Source organism: Hippoglossus hippoglossus, chromosome 2, assembly GCF_009819705.1.
Source record: "Hippoglossus hippoglossus isolate fHipHip1 chromosome 2, fHipHip1.pri, whole genome shotgun sequence".
Lineage (NCBI taxonomy): Eukaryota > Metazoa > Chordata > Actinopteri > Pleuronectiformes > Pleuronectidae > Hippoglossus > Hippoglossus hippoglossus.
This window is the reverse complement of record NC_047152.1, coordinates 4,916,880-4,944,137: the sequence shown is the minus strand read 5'-3', so window position 1 is coordinate 4,944,137 and position 27,258 is coordinate 4,916,880. Positions and strand designations below refer to the sequence as shown.

At 43.1% G+C, this 27,258-nt stretch overlaps 1 protein-coding gene across 3 annotated transcripts in view; it reads left to right on the top strand.

The window, feature by feature from the left end:
- The window catches only part of dgkza (diacylglycerol kinase, zeta a), a 59,209-nt gene that overhangs the window by 5,308 nt on the left and 26,643 nt on the right, over nucleotides 1-27,258 (top strand). The window contains exons 2-26 of one of the 3 annotated variants that reach the window (XM_034603347.1): nucleotides 4,463-5,683; nucleotides 7,498-7,606; nucleotides 8,004-8,099; nucleotides 8,825-8,902; nucleotides 9,323-9,385; nucleotides 11,787-11,843; nucleotides 11,974-12,042; nucleotides 12,260-12,331; nucleotides 12,467-12,583; nucleotides 12,677-12,748; nucleotides 13,200-13,298; nucleotides 14,368-14,450; nucleotides 14,856-14,916; nucleotides 15,025-15,138; nucleotides 15,277-15,414; nucleotides 16,008-16,086; nucleotides 16,186-16,241; nucleotides 16,649-16,711; nucleotides 16,809-16,882; nucleotides 17,571-17,682; nucleotides 18,287-18,373; nucleotides 18,463-18,575; nucleotides 18,663-18,763; nucleotides 22,472-22,551; nucleotides 22,835-22,879. In XM_034603347.1, the coding sequence (XP_034459238.1) occupies nucleotides 4,692-5,683; nucleotides 7,498-7,606; nucleotides 8,004-8,099; nucleotides 8,825-8,902; nucleotides 9,323-9,385; nucleotides 11,787-11,843; nucleotides 11,974-12,042; nucleotides 12,260-12,331; nucleotides 12,467-12,583; nucleotides 12,677-12,748; nucleotides 13,200-13,298; nucleotides 14,368-14,450; nucleotides 14,856-14,916; nucleotides 15,025-15,138; nucleotides 15,277-15,414; nucleotides 16,008-16,086; nucleotides 16,186-16,241; nucleotides 16,649-16,711; nucleotides 16,809-16,882; nucleotides 17,571-17,682; nucleotides 18,287-18,373; nucleotides 18,463-18,575; nucleotides 18,663-18,763; nucleotides 22,472-22,551; nucleotides 22,835-22,879 (3,030 nt within the window). In that variant the 5' untranslated portion in view covers nucleotides 4,463-4,691. The remainder of the gene's footprint in view (nucleotides 1-4,462; nucleotides 5,684-7,497; nucleotides 7,607-8,003; nucleotides 8,100-8,824; nucleotides 8,903-9,322; nucleotides 9,386-11,786; nucleotides 11,844-11,973; nucleotides 12,043-12,259; nucleotides 12,332-12,466; nucleotides 12,584-12,676; nucleotides 12,749-13,199; nucleotides 13,299-14,367; nucleotides 14,451-14,855; nucleotides 14,917-15,024; nucleotides 15,139-15,276; nucleotides 15,415-16,007; nucleotides 16,087-16,185; nucleotides 16,242-16,648; nucleotides 16,712-16,808; nucleotides 16,883-17,570; nucleotides 17,683-18,286; nucleotides 18,374-18,462; nucleotides 18,576-18,662; nucleotides 18,764-22,471; nucleotides 22,552-22,834; nucleotides 22,880-27,258) is intronic. The other 2 variants (XM_034603363.1, XM_034603355.1) reach the window with 2 other exon arrangements.

The window sequence follows — 27,258 nt, the reverse complement described above, 5'->3', positions numbered from 1 at the left end:
TTTCGTGCAGGATGAAGCCACTTTCCTTTTGGAAGGGACTGGTAACAGCAGTTCTTTTAACGGCACCGTGTTTGGACCTTGTCTTATTTATATGAGGACAGTCTCCTGTTGTTATTAACAGTCTCCTGTTGTTATTAACAGTCCAGACATGTTGTTCACTACATGGAAATTTAGGCTCTGAGTGGAATTAATACACGTTTTGACAGGGAATTTGATTTTATGACGAGATTTATCACTCGGCGCCCTGTTTTACCGGCTGTAAACATCATAACTTGTAAAACCACAGTGTATGATATCATACATTTACATTACAGAAAAAAAACAAAACAGGCATGTTGAGCATTGCAGGACACGATCTCTGAATTCCGCTGCAGAAAATAGCTTTTGAATGCATCTTCTACATCTTTTTACACCTTACATGGGCTTACTTGGACATTTTACTTGAGGGCTGGTAGGAGAACTTCCCAATAAATGAGCATGTGCGGGAACTTCAGTGCAGGTCAGAAAGCAGCTCTTGCCTCTTAACGCACACCAAGTCAGTGGAGACTCAGGATGTTAGGCTTTCTGTGAAGTGAGTGCGCTTGCAGATCACTGAGAAGCACCTCTGTTGGCTTCATCCCCCATAAAAGGAGTCCTGCCCTCTTCACTACAACCTCTGTATTTGTGGAAGTGCCTGCCTCCGTGAGCGGTTCGAAATAGGCCCGTGTGTGTGTCTCGGTCGCCAGAGAGCGCTTGCAGTGTTGACGTGTCAACGCACACTCAGGTGGATAGGGTTTTTATTAGCGAGTCCTCTCAACCCACGTCTCCCTCGCTCTCCCCCGTTATGGTAAGGGATTATCATTGTGCAAGCTGTTGCGTAACAGTGACACCCTCAGAGGAGGGGCAGGGAGGAGAGTACCAGAGAAAAGGCTTTAAAGTTTCATTATTTACACTGCAAACAAGGACATGCAAATAGACTGGAGCGCAACATCAGATTTCTGTGGCTGACATTGATATTTGACTGTATGCAAACACCTCAAATAATTTCCTGTGAGTTTCCTCAATCGCTCCTCGGTTCTCTCTGCTAACATGTCAGATATAAATAACTGTAATGTCTGCTTTTCCTTGTTACTTATTGGCTGATGCGACATATTGGCTGATGAGATGCAACTGCGAAAGAGCTATTATCGACTGATACATCAGTTTTTGGTTCGTTATGAAACTGTTGTGGGACAAATTAGAATATGGTTGGCGGCCACATTCTAGATAATAGATGGGAAACACTGACGTCTGATGAGTTCTGAAACCAGTTAATATACTTAACATCTCACCTGCTTTACTCTGTATTATCCCATTTAAAAATCTTGATGTGTTTTAAGTGGTTTGGAAGACAGATGTTCATGCATCTGTTTAACGCAGACACATGTGTTCTGTTTACGCCCGAGTCAATAAGTGGTCTGTGGGAAAAGTCACTAACTGTACTTCCTGTCACATCACAGCGACAGGAAGGAAGTGACTCCAGCGACTTCGACACGTATGCACAGAAGCCATGCTGCTTATCTGATCCCTGATCAGTGCAAGTGCTCTGACAGATGTTATGCGTGAGAGGGTTGTGGGACTCTTCGGTAAAAAATCCATGTGTTTGTGTTAGTAAGTGATAAATGAATATCACTTCATTCCCTGTAACAGATATAGTTATATATATAACAGTACGAGTCATGAAGCTGGTCAACATTTAAACACATTCCTTAGACAGTTCTACAATACACTGTACCTTTTTATTGTTTGCGTGCTGGATGTTGTGAGCAGTTATAAAAAAAAGATACAATTAATGGTGCAGTCAGAGTAAAGTTGGAAAACTGTGTGGTCATCCTACCTGGTTTATCTGTAACGAATAGTCACTTTTTTCATAAAATGAAAAACAGAATTTGCTTTATTACTGTGTCTTGTATATAACTTTCAATGATTGACTGAACTTGTTATTATTTCCTCCATAATATGTCAGCTATTTCAGCAGTCTGTTAAGCAATCTACACAATCTTCTGACCAAAGTTCATAACGTTTCAAAATAGAAGCTCTGTAATTTGAAATTTATGAAGGAGTTACAGTAATGGATGCGGGATGTAACCATGGATGTGAATGAGAATGGAAACTCAGGAATTATCAGTGGTGATTTTGTTATGGTGGATTTGGTGCCTATAAGGAGAACCTCGGTGTCAGTGTCAGTCTCATTTGGTGAAGAAACAAATCATCAAAATGATCAGGTGGTGGTTTGACACAGTTTCCAACCGCAGCGTATCGCAGGACGTAGAAGAAGACACACCGCCTGCGCCCTCCTCTTATCAGATTTTTATTAAAACACATTTCAAGTGTGAAGCCCCGGTTCATGAGATGCACGTTCCACCTACGGAAACTACAGCCTCTCTTGTGTCTTATAACCCACTATAAAGAATTATGCCAGATATTTTAAAAGGGATGATGGATATTCAGCCACACGGCCTCTCGACATCCTATTTGTTCAAAGTGTGTTACAGGTTGCAGTTCAGCAGGTTTGCCTTCAGTGAAGCGAAAAGGAAAAGCCAGAAGCTCTTTGTGTTAAATGACCCGAGTTCCAGATTTGAGCTGGAAACGGTTTTTTATCACCCCAGACTTTGGCTGCGTGGCTTTATGATGGCCAGCCATCACTGTGACGACCCCTGACCTTTCCGACAGAGCATTAGGAAACAGAATGCTTCTCAGTTAAATGTCAGTGGGGGTGGGATTAAGTGAGCGGCGGAGGTTTCAGTGCGCTGATGGGACTTCCTGTCAGATTGTGTGGTGGTTTAAGTGGAGGAGTTCCCAGCTTTCATCGTGCACTGCTCTCATCTTATGTCTTGTGTTACATAAAAACCTGTTGAACATGTATACGCTCAGTAATGTGACCGATTACGCCGCATTTCATGCTTTCGGTGCCCTTCTGTTAGACGGACTCAGGTTTGTCTGAGGCGTTGTGGTCCGCAGCCGTCTATATTGTGCGTCCCTGACTCAGTCATTGTGTTTCCTGTAAGTTCAGTGGCACACAGGGGAAACAAATACCGAAAGGATCTTTTGTTCGTTGTCCCCCTCATTCAAGGCAACCACAGAGCTCTTTTGTTCTCATCATTAAAAAAGCTCAACACGACTAAAGAAAATGAATCATCCTCATCTGCTTTTGCAGGTTGCAGATTCTGTAACTCCACCGATGCAAGGAGTATCTTAGAGCTCATCGCTGTCCATGTTCTCTCGAGCATATCCTCACGTTAATCGTACACTGTGTTAAACTGGTGCTTTGCTGACAGGTAGTCAGGAGTTCCCACGGTTAAATAAGTCATTGGTCTTACTGTAAGAACTCCGGTTCATTGAAATGTGTCATATCCTGAGCACAGATACACTCAGTTTGAAGTTTATTGTGTCCACTAAACTGAAAGGAACTCAGTGTCACGCAACTGTCCTTCATGAAATCCTCCTTCATAAAGTCCGAATGATAAGTTTTTGTATATGCTCTTTGTAATTATTTCTACATTATCAGCACTCTGCAGTCATCGCCGAATGTAGAGGAGATGAAAACAATATCTTTTGACAAAATCTTGAGAGTGATGTGACATTTCTCTGCAGTTATATCCTTGGCTTTGGTGTAACGTGAGACTACAGAGTTCAAAAGTGTTTTGTTTTTTTACAGATGGAATGCTTTCTCAATTTACCTTAAGCTTAACATTTGCACCGGCAGCAGAACATGATACTTTCGACTCGGCAAAATCTGGTTCAACAGATACCTCAGGGCTCAGAGCGACAGATTTACCTAGAGAGGACATTTTCCTTTAAAATAACATAAGTGACAGCATGGCTGGTTGAGTCAAGTCCACCAGAAACTAACAGAGACCTATGAGCTCAGCTCTGTGTCTGTGCTGCCTGCTACTGAGCAGCTAGTGGACAGTTGGCTTTATCCGTTGTTATTCTTTGAGAACAGTTGGTTGAGATTGAACCAAAACAGTGAATGCGTCATAAAACCCAATAAATGAGCCAAACTGGGGGAAAGCTACACGAGAGTTCACTCTAGGTTCATCAGTATAAGTGATTATTAAATTAATACAGCCTGTGGCGTTATGTTTTCTAATTAGATGTGGTTGGTCAAAGGTCGAGGCAGAGGCGGCCTCGCAAAACATGTTTTTGGCGTCTTGACCCGTGGGATATTCCTCATTTCACATTCTGTTTGAGAAGGAATTAAACAGACCAGATCCCACAGTTTATTCGCTTCTAATTTCTAATTTCTAAACTCTGTAGAAGGAACAACTGAACCAATCTATCACACTGTGAATGAGGGAACCGGTGACATTTTAATGGCTTGAGTGACTTTGAAGAAAGCAGCACTGCATCAGAGATCCATTGTACTAACAGTTCTTTGTTGATGTCATAATTATGGTACAACATCAATTTAATTTACAACTCAGCCTACTTGCCCCTTTAGCATTTCTACAGGAAGACTGGAGACAAGGAGAGGAGGTGGACTAGTAGGTGACCAGCAGACGCTGGACCATCGTCTGATACTGGCTTGCGTGGACAAAGCCCAGTTGTCATGGATACCATCTCTCGTTACATGGTTACTAAAACATCATCTGAAATTATATGTGACTGTTGACCTTTAATTTGGAAAGGAGAGGGGCACATTTTTAGTAACGTCCACATTGCAGCAAGTCATGATGGATTTCTTCTTCCAGCGGCGTTTTGGTTATCGCCGAAAAAGACAGGAGCAGGCCGCAGTACGTCAGCCTGGTCCTGCTGTTCAGACCAGTAAAGCCAGGAGGCGCTCTAGTGTTGGTCTGCCCTCTGTAGCACTATCACAGTCCAGACGTTCCTCTATTGGGTTGCCTCCAGTTTGTGCTGACCAGCGCAGGCGCCCCAGTGTTGGCTTACTGGTGGCCAGTGGGCCGAGGCGGCGATCACTTATAGAGCTGGGATTGACACTCAGCAGTGAAACATCGGGAGAATCTGGAAAAGGAGCAGAGAGAGGAGATCTAGCAATAAAGAGAGGAAGAAGAGCATTTCAGCATAAACCTCACCATGCCCATCATGGGCTACCGCTGCGATATCGACGTCCATCTAAAGTCAAATCCATTGAACCTCATTTACTTGGGTCCTCTATGTTACTTGCGAGTGTGGTGCATATGGGAGTGAAAGAGAAGGAAGAAGAGGAAGAGGAAGACGAGGAGCTGGATATTTCCCTGTGCTCCTTCTCTGATTCAGATGGAGAAGAGCCGAGCGATGAAGAAGTAGACAACAGAGACGGACGAATTCAGATGCATCTAACTCAGGGTGTCATTATGAAAACCATTAAACCCCACCCCTTGCTTCGACCTCCTCGATGTCTCAGACGAAACTCCTCCCACCTCCTCCCAGCAGACTCTGTGTTTCACAGCAGTGAAACTGGTTATGGAGTTTACGGTCAATATAATCGACGAAGTTCTAATGAACCTTACCAGATGTCAAATAAACCAATCCAGACCTCCACGACCAGCCCCAGTCTGAGTCAGCTGGCCTCAGCAGGCCTGAGCTCTGATCCTGGGGCTGCTGAGACAAGTGCTACCTCCTCGGGGTCTACGCTGCATAAAAGCTGTTCTTCACCTCTTGGGGGCCACGAGGGAACCATATACTACGATCCTTATCTGGATACGTGGGAGAACTTCCTGTCGTATGTAACACATGCACACACACATGCATAAACACTGTGTAATGTGACACCTGCTGATTTAAAATGAGCTGTGTCCCAATTCAGGGTCTTGTCAGTCTACGAAGCCTCCGTAGACCAAGTAGTCTGAGAAGGCTGAGCCCAAATGAGACGGTCTGGTCTGGTCCTGGGGTTTTATGGCACCAGCTTGTCTTTCTCTCACCATTGAATTGTGAATTTTTTACGATAGGTTGGCCAGAGAATAATTCACCATAGTTTTAGGAGGCTTCAAATGGGATAGCCTGATTGCTGTGCTGCAACTGGTCTTCAAATGAAGCCTTCAGAGGATGCAGCCCCCTGAATAAGGACACAGCTTATTGACTTGTCTTTAACTTGAGTTAGGATCAGATTCTCCTTGTATACATTGGTTCTGAGCGGTACTCCTTTCACAAATGTCAAACTGATATCTTCATTTCAATAAAAAATGTATTTCTTTGATTTGATCTTGCCAGTCAGAGAAGCATCTGGTCATTTTGCCATATTGGATATTTACATGACCTTGAGGTGGACTCTGTGTTTCTGTCAATTATCCTGAAAACTAAAACCCAGATTTCAGTGGAGTTACTTGCGGGTATTCATTGCCCATATTATGTTAGCGGTGACCCCCTGACCTTCATCGTACTGTCGCCAACAGGCAAAAATGTCAAGTTATTTTATAATCAAAGGCAGATCTGTCACCTCCATGCTTTGGGCCTTTCCGGGCTATTTTGACCACTGACTGGGGGTGCTGCAACATTTTCCCATTTTGATTCCTCATGTGGTCTAACAGTTCAGCTTTGATCACATGTTAAAATGTTTAAACTCTCCGACTTATCAAAATAGTAGCCTTAGCTAGAATTATTACAAAGAGAAACATAAAAAATATGTATTTTTTATGTTTCGGGAGGATGGTTTTATCATGGCTTTCTTTGACCAGGGTTATTTTTATTATTATTGACAGACCCAGTGTGTTATTATACAGCACAGGCACATAACAGCATGCCTGCTCTCCACTCTTATTTTGAGATTGCCCCTGAGCCTCGTGGTCTTGTGATATTCAACAAAGGGGCTATGAGGAGCATGAACTGCCTTTATATGTGGGTGATATATAGTTGGTCTCGGGCAACTGGCAAAGCATCCCCTTGACAATGGTTTCTTTATTACTGTGCCTGGGTCAATAACCATAGAGAGGATGCTTGATGGAGTGAAACTGTTTTGAAACAATCAGATCTGTCATCATTTCGTTATAATCAAGTATTAGAAAGTTGAAAAAAGGCCATGCTGTTGTGTAAAAAGTCATTTCTTTCAGACTAAAGCATCAGAATAGTATAGATTAGAGAGTTAGGATTAATTCTGAAATCTGACGTTAAAGGGTTCGACTCAAAGATGTTCTCATGTTACGTTCGACGAAAGGAATGAAACACAGTCGGACACGTTCCAGTTTCAGAAAATATCTCCAGCTCAAATTCAAAGACAATACTTTGTGTGGGTGCTCTTATAAAAGTTTGGAGCAAAAGTACATATGCCTATAGACCTACAAATCTACAGTGATCGATTCCAAATGTTCTTGTTTTCCTGTTTTTATACCGAAATCTGTAATCTAAAAATCAAGAAAACCAAAGATACCAAATGAAAACTGTCTGGTGTTTTTTTTGTTGTGATATGCTTTAGTGTGCTGTGCTTCTCTGCCTTGCACATGCACAACCTGCACTGCACCCTACTCAGATATCTTAGATTTACATGAAACCTAGCTTCGCACTCCTCTGTCTCCAGGACTTAAACTGTGTTTGTGTTTTCAGGAAAGCCATCTCCAAGTCTGGCCTGCACCATCTGGCCTGTCAACCCAGCACATCATCACTGAACAGGACCGACCCAGAAGCAAGTATCCGCAGTACTCTGGACTGGACTGTAAGTGGGGTCATCTGTCTGTTCCTTACTTTATTCAAGACGATAAACCCCTTGGAAGGAACCTTCTCATTTTTGAGAGGTTCCTTGAAAAGCTCCGATATCACACAGAATAACACTCACTTTCTAACTGTGACTCATAAAAAAACTACATGTGAAAGTTGAGGTAGAAGAAACCAATGTGCCAGGATCTTTATGGTTGAAAACAAGAGTTGATTCAAGTGACACAACCTTGTATCAATCATGTTCTGTCAAGGATTTGACAGTAGTTTTATATCTACATCATCCTTCACTTATTTTAAATTTCTTTGTGACGATAAATGTTCGTGGAAAATGTTTTTCAACATGATTTTTCATTTTCTCTGCTCCCCTGAAACCTCTGTGTGTTTTGTCTCTGCAGGAATCAGCTGTGTACGGAGATCACATCTGGTTTGAGACGAATGCGTCCGGTGATTACTGTTACGTGGGAGAACAGCATTGTATTGCCAGAGCACTGGTTAGTATCTCCCTCTTGTTTCTCCTGTTCCCTTCCTCCCCCTTTGTCTCTCCCCCTTTGTGCTTCAACAACACAATGTTTTGAAAGTGTGGTAAGAGTATCAAGTAGCTGCCGATGAACTGATGCAGCGAGAGGAGATTAAAGCATGAACGACTGCTTACAAACCTTTAACATACAGGAATGACGTTTAATGACAGACGGCAGTGATCCTGGTTGTGGAGGTGTCTTTAGTGCTGAAAGTTAGGACCTCAGTTTTATTCTGTTTTAGTCAAATTAAGCAGGATTTTTCAGGAGATATTATTATTGTATATATACATCTATGGATAGACCTGAAGATGACAGTTCACAGATGCGTCCCATCCAATCTGACGGAGATTGAGAGGATCAGTCAGGAAGAATGAGATAAACTAGGTGTTTGTAGAAAGTTATGCTATAACTGCTGCCAACAAAGATTCTACATGTAAGTGTCTCTATATCTGAATAAAAATAGATGTTAAAATGTACAAAAACGACCTCCAAAAACCGTTATATCATATCATTTCTCTCTGTGGTGCTTTCAACATTCATCTTTTACGGTACAATACTGATCCCCAGAGGTGAGAGATTGTACTACTGCGATTGCTGCTGAAGATCATAAAGCCTTGGTTCTTGTCTCTGTGATTTTTCTGTTTTCTTGTATAAAACGTGTCATGATCCCTCTCTCACTTTTTTTATTCTCTTTCCAGCAAAAGTCTGTCAGTCGAAGGAAGTGTTCCGCCTGCAAAATCGTCGCCCACACCATCTGTATAGAACAACTGGAGAAGGTAATATCACTCTCTTGTGTTTTCACTGTAGTTAAACGAAAACCTGACTGACCCTTGTAAATGTATGGAGATAAAACAAAAGGTGTAGAACATCAGCGATAACAGACAACGGTGGATAAGGGGGACAAAAGGAGGATGTTTAAAGCGTCTTTCGCGAGGGACAAAAGGTGATGGAGGCAAGAATAAAGGAGGATTAAATTCTCCGTCCTCGAGGATGAGGGCAAGATCAGAGAGAAGAGGAAAGGAGGATTACTTTAAACCCTCAGCCGTGAAGGAAATCTAAAACTGGGTCCAGGGACGGTTGCTTTTCATCTAATAACTGTTCTTTATTTATCCCTTGTCACATTAAATGAATGTCGTTGATTTCTGAAGCAGTGGACAGCAGGTTATCTTGAACTGTCCCTCCTGTCTGACCTGCAGTTTCCCAGCTCTAAGGCCATTCTGTTGGAGGCCAGCCCGCCCCTCAGTGACCCCAGCTTTAGAGTGAGATACACAACAACGCCGCTTTCTCTCCTCTCTCCTCCTCTGTGAGCCTTAATCTGAATCTGAGAGAAATCCACAGAGCAGGGGGGGGTGTCTGGACATCACTTCAATCCATTCATGAGGAAATCACTGCACAAAATGATGATAGTGTTTCCCCCGGGCCAGAATATATTTGGTGGAAAAGAATATTTACATTATATATATTTTATAGGTGGTTGATAAAAACTCTTCAACACAGATATAATGATTATTCTTTAAAGGCTCTAATGGTTCGTGGATAATCCACTTTTGAAATGAGTGAATTGAATTGGAATCTGATCCAGGTCGGACACACCCTCTGAACAACTTTTGTTCCTGATTTTTGTTTGTTTTGTTTAATAAGACTTTATCAAATCTTTTAATAATCTTTAATAATCCTTTGTTTCTCCATCTGATTTTCTTGTTGATCAAAGTGGTACAGTTATTCACTCTGTTGGTTTAATGCAGCACTCACACAAACGTGTTGGTTCAAAGACGGCCGTGTCTTTGGGGCGTGCCCGATGCTTGGTGCTGGTGCGATCATCATAACAACGACCGACCAGGGTTTCCCACTCAGAACACACAACATAGCCGGGCTTCATATGAGCGTGCAGTGCTTAGCTCCCTGTGCAATGCTAAAGGGAAGGACACAGGAAATAAACTGCGCTGCTGCTTGAAAACCTGAGCTTTTCCCGACTTCTGCTGCTTGCTAACACTGCCTCCAATGCTGCCATGCGTGTGCTCCGTAAGAGTGAGGAGATCCCTGGGAGGTTTAGGATATTTTGCTCTGACTACAGTATCCAACATACTGACAGACCTGCTTCGCTGTTAAGAGGTAATCCGTGTCACACGCCTTTTTAACAGCAGACATACATTTAGACTTAGAGCAGGCGTATCATAGCAGAGGTTCAGGATTTAACTGGAGTGGAGCCATAATTCATCCTCTGACTCCTGGTCCATGACCTTTGACCTCTTGTCTTCCCTTTTCCCATAAATGATGTTTCACACTCACCACCACACTGTCTCTGTGACCAGTTTAGGGATAAAGCCGTCACTGTAATGCCATTGCTTTCGGGAATAACTTATAGACTAACTAACCTTTTTAGATTAGGTATCATAATCACGACTACTGAAATGTAATGATTATAGCAGACAAATGCATTCGTCACTTGACTTCATGGGCTCACAAGTAATGTGAGCGTTTCTTGAATGACTACTTACTTTTTATGTAGTAATTGTTAAAGAGACTTGGTTATTTTTGAAAGAAATAATCAGCAACTCTTAAGCTACTTGCCCGACACCATAGATTCCTTGTGCTGATGTCTACCTACTTCTGCTCAAACTACTTATCATTAAGAATAAGTTCGTCAGTGAGAGATTAAAGTCTTGATGGACAAATAACGTTTGTGAAGCGGTTGGAAAACCTAATGAAACCCCTGTATAGGGATCATGATTTTTAATTGTGCACATCCATCAGCAGTAAGCAGAATGACCATAAAGCTTGTTTGTTATCAAATGAAAAGAGTCAGAATCACATTAGAGAGGCAGCAGCCTGTGTAGACCCATCCTGTCACCATGGTTACTGCCTCTTTGCAATTAGTGTACAACACAGAAATAAAACCCTTCCCTCTGTGCAGCATTGATTAGTTTTTCATGGGAAACATTACAGGTTCAGACTCCTTGTTTGTAATTACTTAGTGGAAACATTATTGAATATATATCGAGTATTTTCAAGTCGGACACATTTCAGATCATTTCTGTGAATTCGCAGTGAGTGTGTTGATGCAGGGCCTGAATTTAGGAAAGTGTTGTCTTATTGAGTCTTTGGTCCAGTGAGCTGTTTCCCTTGTCATCACATTAATCGTGTGAACGATCAATGGGCGGCTGTGGATGTAAGGAGGTAAAGAGGGTTGTCGGAGGTTCGATCCCAAACTCCTCCAGAACCCCAAATTTCCCCTGATGGCTGTGTGTGTGTGTGATCAGATGAATGCAACTTACTTTAAAGTATTTTGAGTGGCCGATAAACCTGGAAAAAGGCTGTTTACATACAGTCTAACATCGTTGGCTTTGAGAAACACCTCCTCTGGTTCTTCTTTTCCGTGCACTCTTCATTACTGGGAATCATGGAGCCCACCTCCACCTCCACTGCCACAGAGCCACACGTCTTTTTCTCTTTGGCCTCTTCCTCCTCAAACACATCATACCTGACAATGATCACTTGAAATCATTGCAATCATCTACTGGTGCGTCCGTGGGGAAGCAGCTGTCTGTTTTTTTCCATCATAACCTCCTCCGGTTTCTACTGTGGTCCGTGCAGCAGCTTCACAAACCCAGTGGTCATCCATGTTCTTACACCTGCCTGCCTCTCTCCGCTCTCCTCCAGATCAATTTCAGGTGTAAACCATCTTTCAGAGAATCGGGCTCTAGGAACATTCGAGAGGTGAGTTCTTTGCTTTCCTGTTGTTTGGCGTCATAACAGTGCTGCTGCTGGAACTCATTCCTCTTTGTACCATATTTTTGTTGTTGTCTGATCCTAAATTAGCTCTTCTGTTTGTCGTTTCTGTGTTCAGCCCGTTGTGGTGCGTCATCACTGGGTGCATCGGAGACGGCAAGAAGGCAAATGCAAACAATGTGGGAAGGTAAGTGGTCTTTCTGGGAGGATTTGTGTATTGAGCATCCATTACCTTCGGATTTTTTCAACTGTTGCTTATCTTACATTAGTAAAAAACAGTTTTTTTTCCTATGTCGAATTATGGAATTTGACGTGGGCCCCATTCTTTAAATATGTGGGTGTATACGTAAATGGTACTTAAAAAAGCAGAGCAGCAGAACTTCTCTTCTTGTTTGTCTTCGCAGGGCTTCCAGCAAAAGTTTGCTTTTCACAGCAAAGAGATCGTCGCCATCAGCTGCTCCTGGTGCAAACAGGCTGTGAGTTATTCACTGGGACAAAAACCCTGCCACTTAACTTGAACTCAACCACCATAAAACCATCTTTTTCATAACCCAAATGATGCTCTTTCCATTCATAAATACATATTTTTTCTATTTTGTGTTTCCCTCCAGTACCACAACAAGGTTTCCTGCTTCATGCTGCAGCAAATTGAGGAGGCTTGTCCAATCGGAGCTCACGCTGCCCTCATAGTTCCGCCCACATGGGTCATCCGGGTCCGACGCAATCAGGTAACCCCGCCGTCAGTCACCGTGTTATCTGCTACTGACCTTAATGTGTGGATATGTTTAAGCCAGTGTCTCTGACTCCAATGTCTCTAACAGTCGTCTATGAAGTCGAGCAAGAAGAAGAAGAGAACGTCGTTCAAGAGGAAATGCAGCAAGAAAGGGGCAGAGGTCAGTGTTGCACTGTGTGATGATACGACTGTGTCTCTGTCTGTGCCACCACACAACGGATCCTCACACCGCTACACATCACTTCAGCTGTATCAGGTTTTCTCATTCACAGATCAGGTTTCCCCATGCGGAGCAATAGTATTTTAATCACATACTGCAAACTGTAATCTTTAAATGAACCCCCAGTTTCATTACTTTTATAGTAAGAACCCCTCATAAGCATCATACTATATACTCATATTAACTGTGTATGCATTTATAGATGTTTCTTTGGGACACGACTTGTTGTGAAACTGTATATGTCACTCGTAATATGCATAGAGCTGCAGATGAGAGAGGGTGAAGAGCTGTTTGTTATCTTTCCTGGGTTCCATGTTTGGCTCGGACACCAGTTGCAGGTTCGACGTCCTGCCACAGAGTCTCTGAGCAGATCATGTTTTTGTTCTGACAGGAAGGACGCATGTGGAGGCCGTTTATCATCCGACCCATCCCCTCACCGCTGATGAAGCCTCTGCTGGTGTTTGTCAACCCCAAGAGTGGAGGGAACCAGGTATTCATGTTGGTCAGCTGCTGGGTCTTCCTGTGTTTGTGCTCGTCACTCGTCCATTCACACAGTTGTTCAGTCTGGAAGCAAGTTGGACGACTTGTTAGCTGTGACGTCCTGGTGACACCAGAACAGACTGCAAATCTGTAATCAGCCAGTTACGTCATCAGGCACTAAACCAATAAATCAGAGAGGTTTAGACTCAAAATCATGTGACTCATGTCAAAAGCTGCACATACACTTTTACATGCACCTCATAATCATAATAATAACTTTGTTTATACTGCACCTTCAAAAACAGTGTTCACAATGTGACATTTACACTGATAAAAATGTATAAATAAGCAATAACAAGACAGCATCACGTTAAAAGCAGTAATTACAAAGAAAAAGAAGATGACATTACATCAAAAGCTTATGAACACAAAGAAAAAGAATAAAAGCAGTAAAACATTAAAAGATTTAATAAAAAGATGACCTCACAGAAAGGCAAGTCTCTAAAAATGTGTTTTAAGTGATTTAAAAGAAAATCTGCAAGCCTCATCTCCTCAGCCAGGTCGTGTCAAAGCCGAAGGGTCCTGATGCCAGACCGAGGCGAAGAGTCAAATCTTAAAATCAATTCTAAACCAGACAGGGAGTCAATTATGGAGCGAAGCCGGGATTGGGCTGATAAGTCGTCTATGAAGCCGATGCTGCATTCTGAACGAGCTGGAGGCAACTTTTGATTTATATCTAAGTCGAGTCAGAAGAATATGAAGAATATGAACGAGTGTGAGAGCATGTGTATGTGTTTATGACATGAAAGACAAGAGGTCAAAACTGTAGCAACACAAGCTGTATGAAGAACAACCTTATTGTCAGAGGATGACAGACGGATCTGAGGATCCAGCTGATGTAGAAATCCCAACATTTAGGCCTTAGACATTAATCTCCTCCCTCAATTGAAACTGGACTGAAGAGTTACACAACAACGTGTCAGTTAGTTAGTTAGTTAGTTAGTTTGTTGGTTCGTTAGTTGGTTAGTTAGTTAGTTAGGTGTCATGTCTGATGTCATGTGTGTTTCTCTGTCTCACAGGGAACTAAGATCATGCAGTCCTTCATGTGGTATCTCAACCCAAGACAGGTGTTTGACCTGAACCAAGGAGGACCAAAGGAAGGGTAGGTCTCACACACTCACACACACACACACACACACACACACACACACACACACACACACACACACACACACACACACACACACACACACACACACACACACACACAAGACATAATTGTCTTGTTCTCTCCCACCAAACCAACTTAATCAAATAAAAATAAATGGCCTAGTGCAGAGCTCTTTGTAACTGAAGGTCGGCGGTTCGATTCCCAGTCTTCCCCCATTCCCCATGCCGAAGTGTCCTTGGGCAAGATACTGAACCCCAAATTGCCTCATAGAAAATGTGCTGCCCACAGATGCACTGAGTGAACGTGTGTGTAAATGTGTGAATGGCTAAAAGCTTTACTCCAAAGTGCTTTAAGGGGTGATCAAGACCATTTACAGACCATTTACTTATCTTGTAGCCTGGAGCTGTATCGTAAAGTCAACAACCTGAGGATCATGGCCTGTGGAGGAGATGGCACTGTGAGTAATGAATCAATATCATGTTGTCTGATTATATGAGCTAATAGTAACATGTACTGTGAATTCAAAAAGCACAATATCTGTGTGTGTGTGTGTGTTTCAACACAGGTGGGCTGGATCCTGTCTTGTCTGGACGAGCTGGCATTAAACCCTCAGCCTCCTGTCGCCGTGCTGCCCCTCGGGACAGGAAATGACCTCGCTAGGACCCTCAACTGGGGAGGGGTGTGTACAAGACTGACAAACACAACCCTCACACAACTAAACTCTATGAGGAATTACAGAGTCCAGTCACAATTCCATGCGACACCTCACTTTCACCTGTTTCATATGTTATTAAATAACCGTGCGTGTCTTTTCCAGGGCTACACAGACGAACCTCTGTCTAAGATCCTGTCCCACGTCGAGGACGGCACCGTTGTCCAGCTCGACAGGTGGAATCTGCAGGTGGAACCGAACCTCATTGCAGCGGCTGAACTGGACGAACAACAAACTGATAAGGTCGGTGCACGTACAGCACAGAGTCTGAAACTCTGAGAAACTCCTCAGACTGTATCTGTATCTGTATCTTTTCCGTACACACTCCCCACATGTTTCTCAGGATTTTGTCTCAAACTGAATTGCGTGTGTATAAAGCCAGTGTCCAGTCTTTCCTATAAAAGTTGCTCACTGAGTAATATGCCAATAAATATCTTCATTTTTTTGGCCCATAAAGCATTTGCACTGTTGTCCTCCTGCAGTCGAGCTGGTCGAGGCCGCCTCTGGCTTCCTGTTGGCTCTGCTCACACATTCATGTGAAAAATGTATTTTTACAGCTGCCCCCTGTGGGAGAGAAAACAAACTTTTGTTATGAACCTGGAAGTGTCAACGTGTCAGTGCCACTAGCAAACCACAATATTTTGTTGACAAGCACTAAAGACTATGACAAGATGCGATTTTTAACCCAAACGTAACTGGTTTGTGCGTGTGTGCGTGTGCGTGTGCGTGTGTGTGTGTGTGTGTGTGTGTGTGTGTGTGTGTGTGTGTGTGTGTGTGTGTGTGTGTGTGTGTGTGTGTGTGTGTGTGTGTGTGTGTGTGTGTGTGTCCTCTCTCAGCTTCCTCTAGATGTTTTCAACAATTACTTCAGTCTGGGATTCGATGCTCATGTGACTCTAGAGTTCCATGAATCCAGAGGTACACTGTGCTCTAACACTGTCCACATTATTACTGATGTGTGAATTGATTGTAAAGTGTATATATGAAGTGATTTACTCTTGTCTGTCATTGTTTCAGAGGCCAACCCAGAGAAGTTTAACAGTCGATTTAGGAATAAGATGTTCTATGCTGGGGTGAGTTCATGTTAAATATCCATGTTGTTTATGTGGTATCCTCTATATTTCCCCTAGTATTCAGTTTTAAAGGAACATGTGGTTAAAGTTGGGAGACTTTATTATTATTATTCAGACTTACATTACATTACATCTTTGTTGCTCAGTTTGTGTGTGTGTGTGTGTGTGTGTGTGTGTGGTACAGTCAGGCTGCTGCATGTGCTGAAAGATACACAACTACACGATAACTCTGCAGCGGTGACAGTTGCCGTTTGGGAACACATTGTGTCTGTGACTTTGCCGGAGGCGCTGGAAGATAACTGCATCCAACTGTGGCTTTATTTAATGATGCGGTCCTCTGAGTGCGCCCTGCTCGACTGCCTGTCTGTCTGCCTGCTCACCTGTCTGCCTGTCTGTCTCTCCCACAGACAGCGTTCTCAGATTTCCTGATGGGAAGCTCCAAAGACCTGTCGAAGCATATCAAAGTGGTGGTGAGTAGCTGTCAATCAAGCACGTAGCTGTCGAATCTGCTCTGTGTCTGTCTCTCTCTGTCTGTCTGTCTTTCTAATTGTCTCTCTCTGTGTCCAGTGTGATGGGACTGATATAACATCGAAGGTTCAGGACTTGAAGCTGCAGTGTCTGGTCTTCCTCAACATCCCCAGGTCAGCCAGTGCCGTTAAAAGTCACCCTGTCACAGTCACTGATACTTCACACACTAACTTTATACTTCTCATCAATGTTATAAATACTCTCAGTTATACGCAACATCTATTGCACTTGTGTGCGTCCTTGCTTTTTGTTTACCATCAGACTAATCGGTTCACTGGAATCCACAGGGCTCTGTATAAATATTTTCTCTCCCGTCACTCGGAGCAGCTGCAACAGAAAGCATCTGTTTTCCATCAAGTTGTAAAGGGGGATACTATTCATTTAAATTATGAAATTGTGGTTCACGTTGTTTATTTTTAGCACACGAAGGAGGGAGAGCAGTCAGCCCGAAAGCATTCAGTGTGTTTTACTTCAGCTGTAGCTTCCTCTCTGCTGCTGCTGTGTTTTAATGAGTTGATTCCCTTGTTTCGCTTGTGTTTTGTTGCGAAGAGCCTGATGTTACACAAGCTGTAATGACACTGAGGAAAGAAACTATTTGTGAAATCTATTTTGTTGTCGTTGGTAAATGACTGTGTGGTGTCGGAGCAGTGATCAGCCGGAGGAGCCTCGTCATACGTCCGTGTTCTGATGGGCAGAGTTCTCCTGAAATCTCTCAAATCAGACGACGACGATGATGAGGGTTACTGTCGCTCCTCTGATGAAGTTAACCTGAATGTGTGTGTCTGTGTGTGTGAACTTCAGGTACTGTGCGGGCACAACACCGTGGGGAAATCCCGGTGATCATCATGACTTTGAACCTCAACGCCACGACGACGGATACATCGAGGTCATCGGATTCACTATGACTTCACTGGTACGGAGCTCTCGCCGTGACATGGTAGCCGTGGGAACTAGGGCCCATAATCTGTAGTGGGACAACTGGTGTATAAATATACTGTTTAATGTAATGCAGCTTTGTGATGACATGTAACATTTTCTCCTAATATTACGTCTTTATTCTCAAAAATCTCCCTTACAGCGGCTGAAGTTGTAATATTTTCTTTAACAACTTGGAAAACATGTTAAAAAAAAAGAGGAAAATCATATTTTTTGTGCAGTGGGAGGAATAATTTTCTCTCCAGATGGCCAGAAAAGTTTCTGAGAAGTTTTGGAAAAAAACAGCAGCGAGTTGAGTTTTTTAAATAACACAGGATTTCTCTTTTAGAAAAACAGATGCTGTGCTCTTTAATGTCACAATGACAAAGTCGGACAGATGGAGCCAGAGATTTAAAGCTTCACAAGTTCATAAATTAGTGTAGTATATGATAAATACTCATTCATTTGAAGGGTGTGTGTGTGTGTGTGTGTGTGTGTGTGTGTGTGTGTGTGTGTGTGTGTGTGTGTGTGTGTGTGTGTGTGTGTGTGTGTGTGTGTGTGTGTGTGTGTGTGTGTGTGTGTGTGTGTGTGTGTGTGTGTAGGCTACTCTCCAAGTTGGCGGCCATGGCGAGAGGTTGAACCAGTGTAGAGAAGTTACCCTCACCACCACAAAGCCTCTCCCAGTACAGGTACACATTGAGCATACACGTCCATGATGATGACTGTTTATTATGATTATTATGCTATTGATTGATGGGTTGATATTGATTATGTTCAGGTGGACGGAGAACCGTGCAGACTGGCTCCCTCTGTCATCCACATCAGCCTCAGGAACCAGGCCAACATGGTCCTGAAAACCAAACGACGGACCTCACTGCCACACCTCAACGAGTAAGAAACACACACACACTAGCTTTATGTTGTTATGGCGTGTACATGTATGTTGTTAAAAGCGTTGTGTTGCCGTTTGCGTGTCAGTCAGCAGCAGGTCCCCGAGAGGCTGAGGATCAGAGTCAGCAGGATCGGTATGACCGACTATGAGGCTCTGCACTACGACAAGGACAAACTACGGCAAGCATGTAAGGACACACACACACACACTCGTCCATGTACACAGTGCGGCCAATGATGTTACTGCTACACACAAGACAACATGAAAAATGACACATGCTGTTACTGTTCAGTTAATAACACAACTGTAAACACTACATATTTTAGGTTATAGCATGTTCACAGGAAGTTAATTTAATCTACTCAGTTGTGACGTGCAGGGTTTCAGCTCTGGTCATTTTGTAGCGTTGGCCCTCCACTTTTTTTTTATTACCGCAGCTGCCACAGGATTTGGGCAAAAGCTAATTAAAGCCAAGTTGCCTTTTACCGTGCAGGAGTACCATGCGGGCCTGCGCTCAATTTTACACTAATAAGAAGTTATTAGGACCTGAACAGTACTTTAAATCTCAACGAGAAACATTTATTGAGTCGGCTTTAACAGACAATAATGCCTGTTGAAGAAAATATTTTGATCAGCCGTGATGTCGCCTTCCAGCGTATTGTCGAGCTGACGATCTGACCCGCCGCAGATCAAAAGATCAAGAGGCTGAGTGGTGCTGATCATTCCCAGTCGTCCGATTTTAGATACGTGAAAAGACGAATGCGTCACCGGGCGCTTCACACTCGGCTGCTTGTTGCTCGTCAGCTTGTGGAAAAGCTTTGTGACGCTGAGGCCGACGCGGCCGCGGAGCCGCCTGAGTGACGGCGGCGTCTTCAGCTTCAAGTGGGGAATGATTGGAGGGTGGAGCAGTGATGTGAAGGTCAAGGAGATCATTGTCAGCTGTCCCTCCATCCTCTTCACTCGCGCACATGCACACACACACGTGCACACACCCATGCACATGTTTGAGGAATATAGCAGAAGAAAGCTCCCTGTCTCTCTCATTAAGAACAGTTACACTCAGCTGGTCTTGCAGCAGCAGCAGCAGCAGCACAACACACACACACACACACACACACACACACACACACACACACACACGCACACGCACGCACACGCATGTATACACACAGTCAGGATGAGTACATAGTGTTGACACAAGGTGGCACTATTTCCTTTTACAATCCTGGACACAGCATGTTTTATAATACTGGTAAAGTAGACATTATTCTTCTTGTTTCTCTATTTCACATCATCTATCCTGGGACTTAAGCCCACGTTATCTGTGTCGGAAATAAATATATATGGATACATATCTCACCCTAATTTACATCAATAATTCATAATCACATGTTTTTTTGTTTTTTTTATTTCCAAAATGTTTTTTTTTTCTTCCTATCAGTTCGAAACGATTCTTATCTTTTTTTTTAGGCTCATCCTTTGTTCTAACTCTTTGAAGTCTGAGTCTGCTCCCCCATTATGCAAATCAATCACTGCTTCTCAACTGGTGGATGTGCAGCATTCGGGGAGATGGTAAAAATACGTCTCTCACCCCGAGGCACCGCTGTTCTGTCGTCTCTCAAAGCCGATTCTCTCACCGCGCTCTCCGTCCTCGAACATGAAGCGATTATAGAAACTCTTTATTAGCAGAGATTCGGATTAAACCTGTCACGAGCACAGTTTTCTTATCATGTAAGAGGTTTAGTTACAAGTTAACAACCGACCAGGACAAACACAGATTCCTGATCTTCAGTCACTTAGAGATTTGAAATGATAAATGAGGCAGATGTCAGATTTCTAAAGAGAAGGCAAGTGATAAAATTGACATATTAATTCTAAATGCTGTAGCAGGTTATAATTTGACTGTCAAAGTAATAAAGTAATATATATATTTGTGTATATATATCCTTATATAACCCATGCCAATTAACATGAAAATGAAAAACCTAATATACGTACAGTGGAACATTTATAAAACTTGTCGGGAAAAAGAGAGGAGTCACACACACACACACACACACACACACACACACACACACACACACACACACACACACACACACACACACTCTCTCTCTCTCTCTCTCTCTCTCTCTCTCTCTCTCTCTCTCTCTCTCTCTCTCTCTCTCTCTCTCTCTCTCTCTCTCTCTCTCTCACAGAGATACAGAACTATTACATATTTATAAATTGACTCTATATAAACCTTTTTCTTTTGTTTACCCCCTTTCCTCACCCTAGTTGAGCGTTAATGACAGAGGATGCACCACCTTCTACAGATAGTTAAGCCCTATGAGACAAACTGTACTTTGTGAATATGGGCTTTGCAAATCTAAATTAATTTTATTAAACACAAGGGACAAAATGAAACAGGTTTTCTACAAGTTGAATGAATCCTCCAAGTTAACGTATCGTTGAGTTTCCACAGTCAAAGGGAAAACACCCTGATCTGTATCATTTTCAGTTTTTATCATCCTAAAAATGTGCAGGTTTGGTTTAGTCCATATATCATCGGCTTACTGTCTGAATAAATCCTGCGTCATGGAGATTATAATGTTGAGTTTGCATTTGATTTGACTGTGTGATCACGAGTGTGTGTTGCATTCGGTTCCATGACATAAATGAGGACAGACTGTCCATTACAACCTGAATGAAGGAGGATTAATTACAGGTTGTGCTCGACTGACTGACATGTGTTCCTGGTAAACTGTACGTACAGTGTTTTATTGCACATTCTGGGAATATCGGAACTTATTATTCATAGTTTGAGATACGTGAATTAACAAAAAACACAAGTGACACTAAAAGCTCTCAAATCGGACTGGTTTTCTGTTCACTCCCAGTGGAGCCTTTGTTTTCCTCACAAAGGTGTTTAGTATCAATGAGAGGCGTGTGTGTGTGTGTATGCGTCTGTGTGTGGGTTCAGGATCTCCTCGCTCGATTTGACAGCTCTTCCAGCACAATGAGCCGTGTGATGTTCAGCCAGCAGCGGTGCGTCGGGCGGACGGCCGGCCCGCGCATCCTCGGGGAAGGCACTGTCTCCATTGTTCCGGCGACCTACGTTGGCTCATTGATGACGAGCCGGCTTAGTCAGGCTCATTTGGTAAAATAAAAGACAGCTGCGCCAACATCAACTTGGCTCATCCAGAGCTGGAGTTTTACAGCTCTGTCTCATCCCTGAATGGGAAGACGCTTGTATACGTTCCTTTATTGGCTGTGATGCCGAGCAGTGATGGTGGCATTGCAGCTGAGACGTCTTTGTTAGACGCGTGCTGGTGAAAAGCAGCCGATCCTTGTGAATGGTTCAACGGCATTGAAAAGAGAAAACAACCTGCAGCAGCAGTCTCCCAGTGGAGTCTCTGTAGCAGCAGTGACATGAGGACGTGGACAGGATCAACACTGTTGCCTACAATAAGCTCCATAGCTGCATCATCACCCGAATTTAAAGAACGTTAAATCCCCCTTGACTTGTAATTTGCCGCTGGGCTTGGAGTAGCTCTGGTTCTGACCTCATCAGCAATTTCTGTCTTTCTTTCACAAATAGAAAATATTCAACCATCACTCGCTTTTCCCTCAAAGTAACACTGCTGTGTTTCTGTGTCCTGCAACACTCGAAGCAGCAAGATTGAATATCAGTTGACGTGTCGCTGTTGGTAATTTTTTGGTACTTTTTTGGGGTCCTCGGCACCCTCAGTGCTGCTGGCAGCCCCAACCATCATTTATTTAATTACATCTGGAGTCCCGTGTCTCCGTCAGAGCAGAGCGAAAAGTCGCCGGCGCTCTCCGGGCTCCTGAGGGCCGGACCGTGTGAAGTCAAAGTGCTGCTGGATAATTGTCTTGTTCCTTCTGTATTCTCCAGCCATTCCTCTGGGCCTGATCGTGGTTCCTGGTGACAGTGACTTAGAAACCTGCCGAGAACACATCCAGCGCCTGCAGGAGGTAAGACGGAGAGGGGAGGGAGCTGGGGAGGGGATGAGATGAAAAGGTCACGGTTCCGTGTCACTGAAAGAAAAGAAAAAAGGCAGTGACACCGAGAAGAGAGGAAGCATGAAAAACTTTGTTTTATTAATTGGAAGCCAAGCCAATTAAGCTGGGTGTGTGTGCATGCATGCGTGTGTGTGTGTGTGTGTGTGTGTGTGTGTGTGTGTGTGTATATCCTAACCTTCTTAATATCTGGCTTACTCTACTTTCCACCCTCCTACGCTTCTGTCTTCTTCTCTAGGACTTCTGCTCTGTCCATCCTCCCTTTAGGTGCTTGGGACAGCAGGTTGGTGGTTGTACGTTCGCGAGTTCGCAGTGTGGTTTTTGTTTGGCTCAGAGGCACACGGGATACTAACAGCTACCACTCCCACTTCCGATTACAACAATGATCACAACAGTCAGTCACTAATTTCTGTGGCATCAACGATCACAAACAAGGAGCAGAAAATAAAGTCACACACAGAACAGACTTTTTGGATGGCAGAGTTGAAAGGTTTCAAATCAAGGGAGCAAATCAATTAATCAGTCAGACTTTATTTCTATTGCACTTTTCGTACAAACACAACGTGCTTTACAGGATAAAAGAAATAGTATATTAAATGTGTATGTACATGCAACAGTGTACAGTTAAAACTAGTTTCAGTTATATTCAGTTTATTCAGTTGTGAGGAATACGCACAATACCTTCTACATCGGTGTGTTGGCACTAACACAACATGTCTATCAATATTGGTGTGGGCGTCTTTTAATGATTTTGAAAACGGAGAGCAGTCGGGTTTAATACACAACACTGGATATTGAAAACATATTCAGTTGGTTGTAAAATTGACTTCCAGCATATTGTCGAGCCGCCGATCGGACCAATCACAGACGAAACGACTCAATAGGGTCAAAGCAGCCGATTGGTGTTTATCAGTGGCTGCAGACCTGACTCTCATTATCTAAATGCTCAATTGACTGTATTTATATACTGTCCTAGTCTTATTGACCATTCAAAATGCTCTGCAGGGATATTCACTGGAGGAGATAAAACTGAAAACCGCTTTCTATCATAAAGGCCCTTAAGAAAGTTACTGTAGTGTCAGTATATTGTTTTTTTTGTAGTTACCAAACAAGACATTATATAATAACATGAAATATTGTGGGCAAAGTATCCCTAAAGATTATACACTGTTTTTCTGCAAAACACGTGCAGGCAACATTATTCAACCGCAGCATCTGTGGAGGGAAACATTCAGATTGCTTCACTTTTGTTGCTGCTGTTCCTTTCCCGAAAAAAAAAAAAGATAAACTCCTGAATGAAGCCTCCTGTCTCTGAATCCAGTTGTGGATTCTGGTAGAAAGGTGACACCTGACACCGGAGCTTTGAGACTGGCAGCTGAAGACGTCTGTTATTGAAGGCTCTAAATGTCCCACCAGCATGAAATCCTGCTTTATATTCCTCGAGCACACACCCACACACACACGTACACACAAAAAAAAAAACCACCCACACACAAACAGAGCAGCTACTGTATTACACACACAAATACACAAAAAACATGTTTTAAGCATCAGGTAAAAAAAATAATAAAACACCCTCTTAGTCATTTCAAATCCGAGGAAAATGTAGATATCCTAACTTTGTATGGTGCTAGAACGCTCATTAAAATGGGCTTGTTACTGCTCATGTAGCTGCACAGTCAGTCTGCTACCACCTCAAGAATAACTCGACAACTTGGGTCTGGTTTCTCTAGTTTGAACCACCATTCCTCTCAGTTCCTCCAGTTAAAAACTGAGATCTGGTAACACAGTGACATTACTGAGACCTCCAGAGATGCTGGTAACTAACCAACGTGACACTCGACTGCCTCTTACTCTAATATGCCCTGAAATCAAGATCCATACTTTTATTCCCAGGGAAGTCAGTGAAAACGTCAAAATGTTAAAAAAAATCCTGGATCTGTGTAGATATGCACCAGACCTGCACCAAAATCGAATGGGGTCTATCTTGTGGCGAGGAGAAAGAAAATGGACCTTTTAAGACCTTTTGTCTTGTGTCAGACCCTAAATATCACATGAGCATTGCAGCTCTATCCATTACGGTCCTTTCATGTTGGAGCAGTCATTATGTAACATCTCCTTAATGGAGACCCATGGCTGAAAAGGCCATTACTTGAGCAGATAAATGAAAGGAGAGATGTTACAGATGTCCTGGCGTGGCTATATTCAGCCAAACCCAGTCCAGACAGTGCTCTCACTGAACTCGAGACAAAATATATGGATCTACATGTGTCAGACTAACACAGACAATACAACCTCAGGTTTGGGGCTCAGGCCTTATTAAAAACAAAATCTGCTGACTTCTCTGCACAGATGCCACTGATACAGCCAGCATGCAGCAATGCAGCCAAGACTTGGTCAAGCAAGTCCAGCTTAACTTCCTGCTCTGCCCTCGAAGCGATCACTGAAGACTGTTACCTCTGAAGAGTCTCTATAAAGCACCTCCCTTTCGCGGGCAACCGAGAACTCCTCAGTCAATCTGCTAAAGGGTAGCCAGAGCTCGTTCTTTTACCTGCTGATGCTGCCTAGGCTTTTTTTTTTTCAGGGGGGGTATGAGCCACCTTTTGAAAAAGTGATTGATCTTCCTTTTGAAGCCTGAAGATCAGCAGGGATCATAGAGTCTGTGTTCGGTCTCCATGTTGACAGATCCAGGCCTTGAATGTTCATGGACGCCCTGATCTTCCCAGTTCGGTCAGATCTGACTTGAGGACCTTGCCCAGGGTCTTGGTTCGCGTCCCAGAGACGGTTTCTGTCCCAAAACTTTATCTGACTAAACCCAAGCCTGGTCAAACCACGGTGGCTGTGACAGGGGCCTGTTCAACACCCCAGGGGCCTTTTCACTCTATTTAGGACCTGAGTTCTAAAGGATTCTCCAAATAGTACCTCAAGATATACAGCAATACTTGAGTTTCTCAGCTTCGTGATCTTGTCAGGAGCACGGTAATGAACTAATGACGCGCTCAGACATCTGCATCAAAGATTTGAACTTGAAAAGACCAATTCCAAAAGCCATTCAAACACTTTTACACATGGAGAAACCATCTTTCCTCTGCTTTTGATTATCCCCCTTTTCATCACGCTCCACTGTCACTTGCAAACCTTTTTCGAGTACATATCTTTCAAGTGACGTGACTGGTTGAGAGGAGAATGAATCCCCCCTCCCCCCCCCACACCTCTGACTCACATTCCACTTCAGTCAAACTGAAAAGAGGGAACCAACACACACTCTTTCAGGTGACACCATATTACTTAAACTCTCAGAGGTTAGTTTCCCTCGTGTGTCTCGGTGTTACCGCACGATGCATGGACCGTTGTGTTTGAGCATCTGCATGCGAGACCTTTGCTTAGTGTATTGATTGTATAGTGTGCTCGTGGAATCTATATTCTTTGGTGTGTGAGTGTGTTTGTGTGGCCGCGTTTGTTGTGACCTGTTTTTTTTAGAAAGTGTGAGTTTGTCCGATAATGTGGAGGCGGTTTATCCTGTTGGGTCTGAAGAGGGAGAGAAGAAAGATGTAGGAAGTGCAGAGAAAGGTCAGTCAGGTTTTTTATTTTTTCCTGGGTTTAATTACGAGGTTAATCCACTCGTCTTTCTTAAGGTCCCAGTATCGTCAGAAGTTTGACGCCTTTTCATTGTTGTGTTCAGGGAAACTCACTGTTTGGCAGCAGAGAGACAGGAACAGACAAAGAAAACCTATTAATAAATGAGAGAAATCAAACTCAAAGAAGAAGTTTCTTTTGATGTTGAATCTTGACTACAAAATGAAGTCTTGCAGCACCAGGTTGTTCTTTTGCTCTTTTAATTCACCATGTACCACACTTAATAAAATAATATACAGGACGTCAATGTCCTCTGCACAAAAGAGAGGGTATTTCATCTTCATTTTATTTCACAGGCTATAGATTTTAAGGATTAATTAGTCCCTGTGCTGCATTCAAAGTACGAGCTCCATTTATTACATGAACTTTCCCAATTTCCCTCATGTTCATCACAGGCGGTATGATTTGTAAGAGGAGCTGTAGCCATAACGATATTATTTCATATCAACGGACATAATTCAGACAACTCAGCACAGTGTTGTTTCTGTCAAATGAAATCAGCTTTGTGCGGCTTCATTTGAATGAACCTCCCACCTGTTTGCACCTATTTACACCCCTGCACCCTGCGCTCGTATTACAAATGCGCCCATGTAGGCAAAGCCAATTTCAAGCTCAGGAAAATACCAAACGATTAGAGCGCGGTGCACGCTGGTCGTTGCACCGCTACCAAAAATAATGCTCTCGGTGTCATGTTATCAAAGCTTTAAGCCACCGAATTCAAACGCGAAGCAGGTCACAGAACATTTGGTTATGCACCAGGTTTGTTTCACCCAAACATTTTTCCCGATGTTGCATTAATCACGGTGAAATGTACACAACAAGTTACAGATGCTGTACGAAATAACATGGACAGATTTTCTGCCAAATAATTTTAATTGGGTATATACAGCATATGTGCATATCTGATATTTTGAATGAACACACATTATACAGAGTTGCCTACTATTACTACTACTGCTACTAATAATAATAAAGACACATAAGCATAATAGTAATAGCTAAAAAGAAGTCGTAATAGCCAATCAG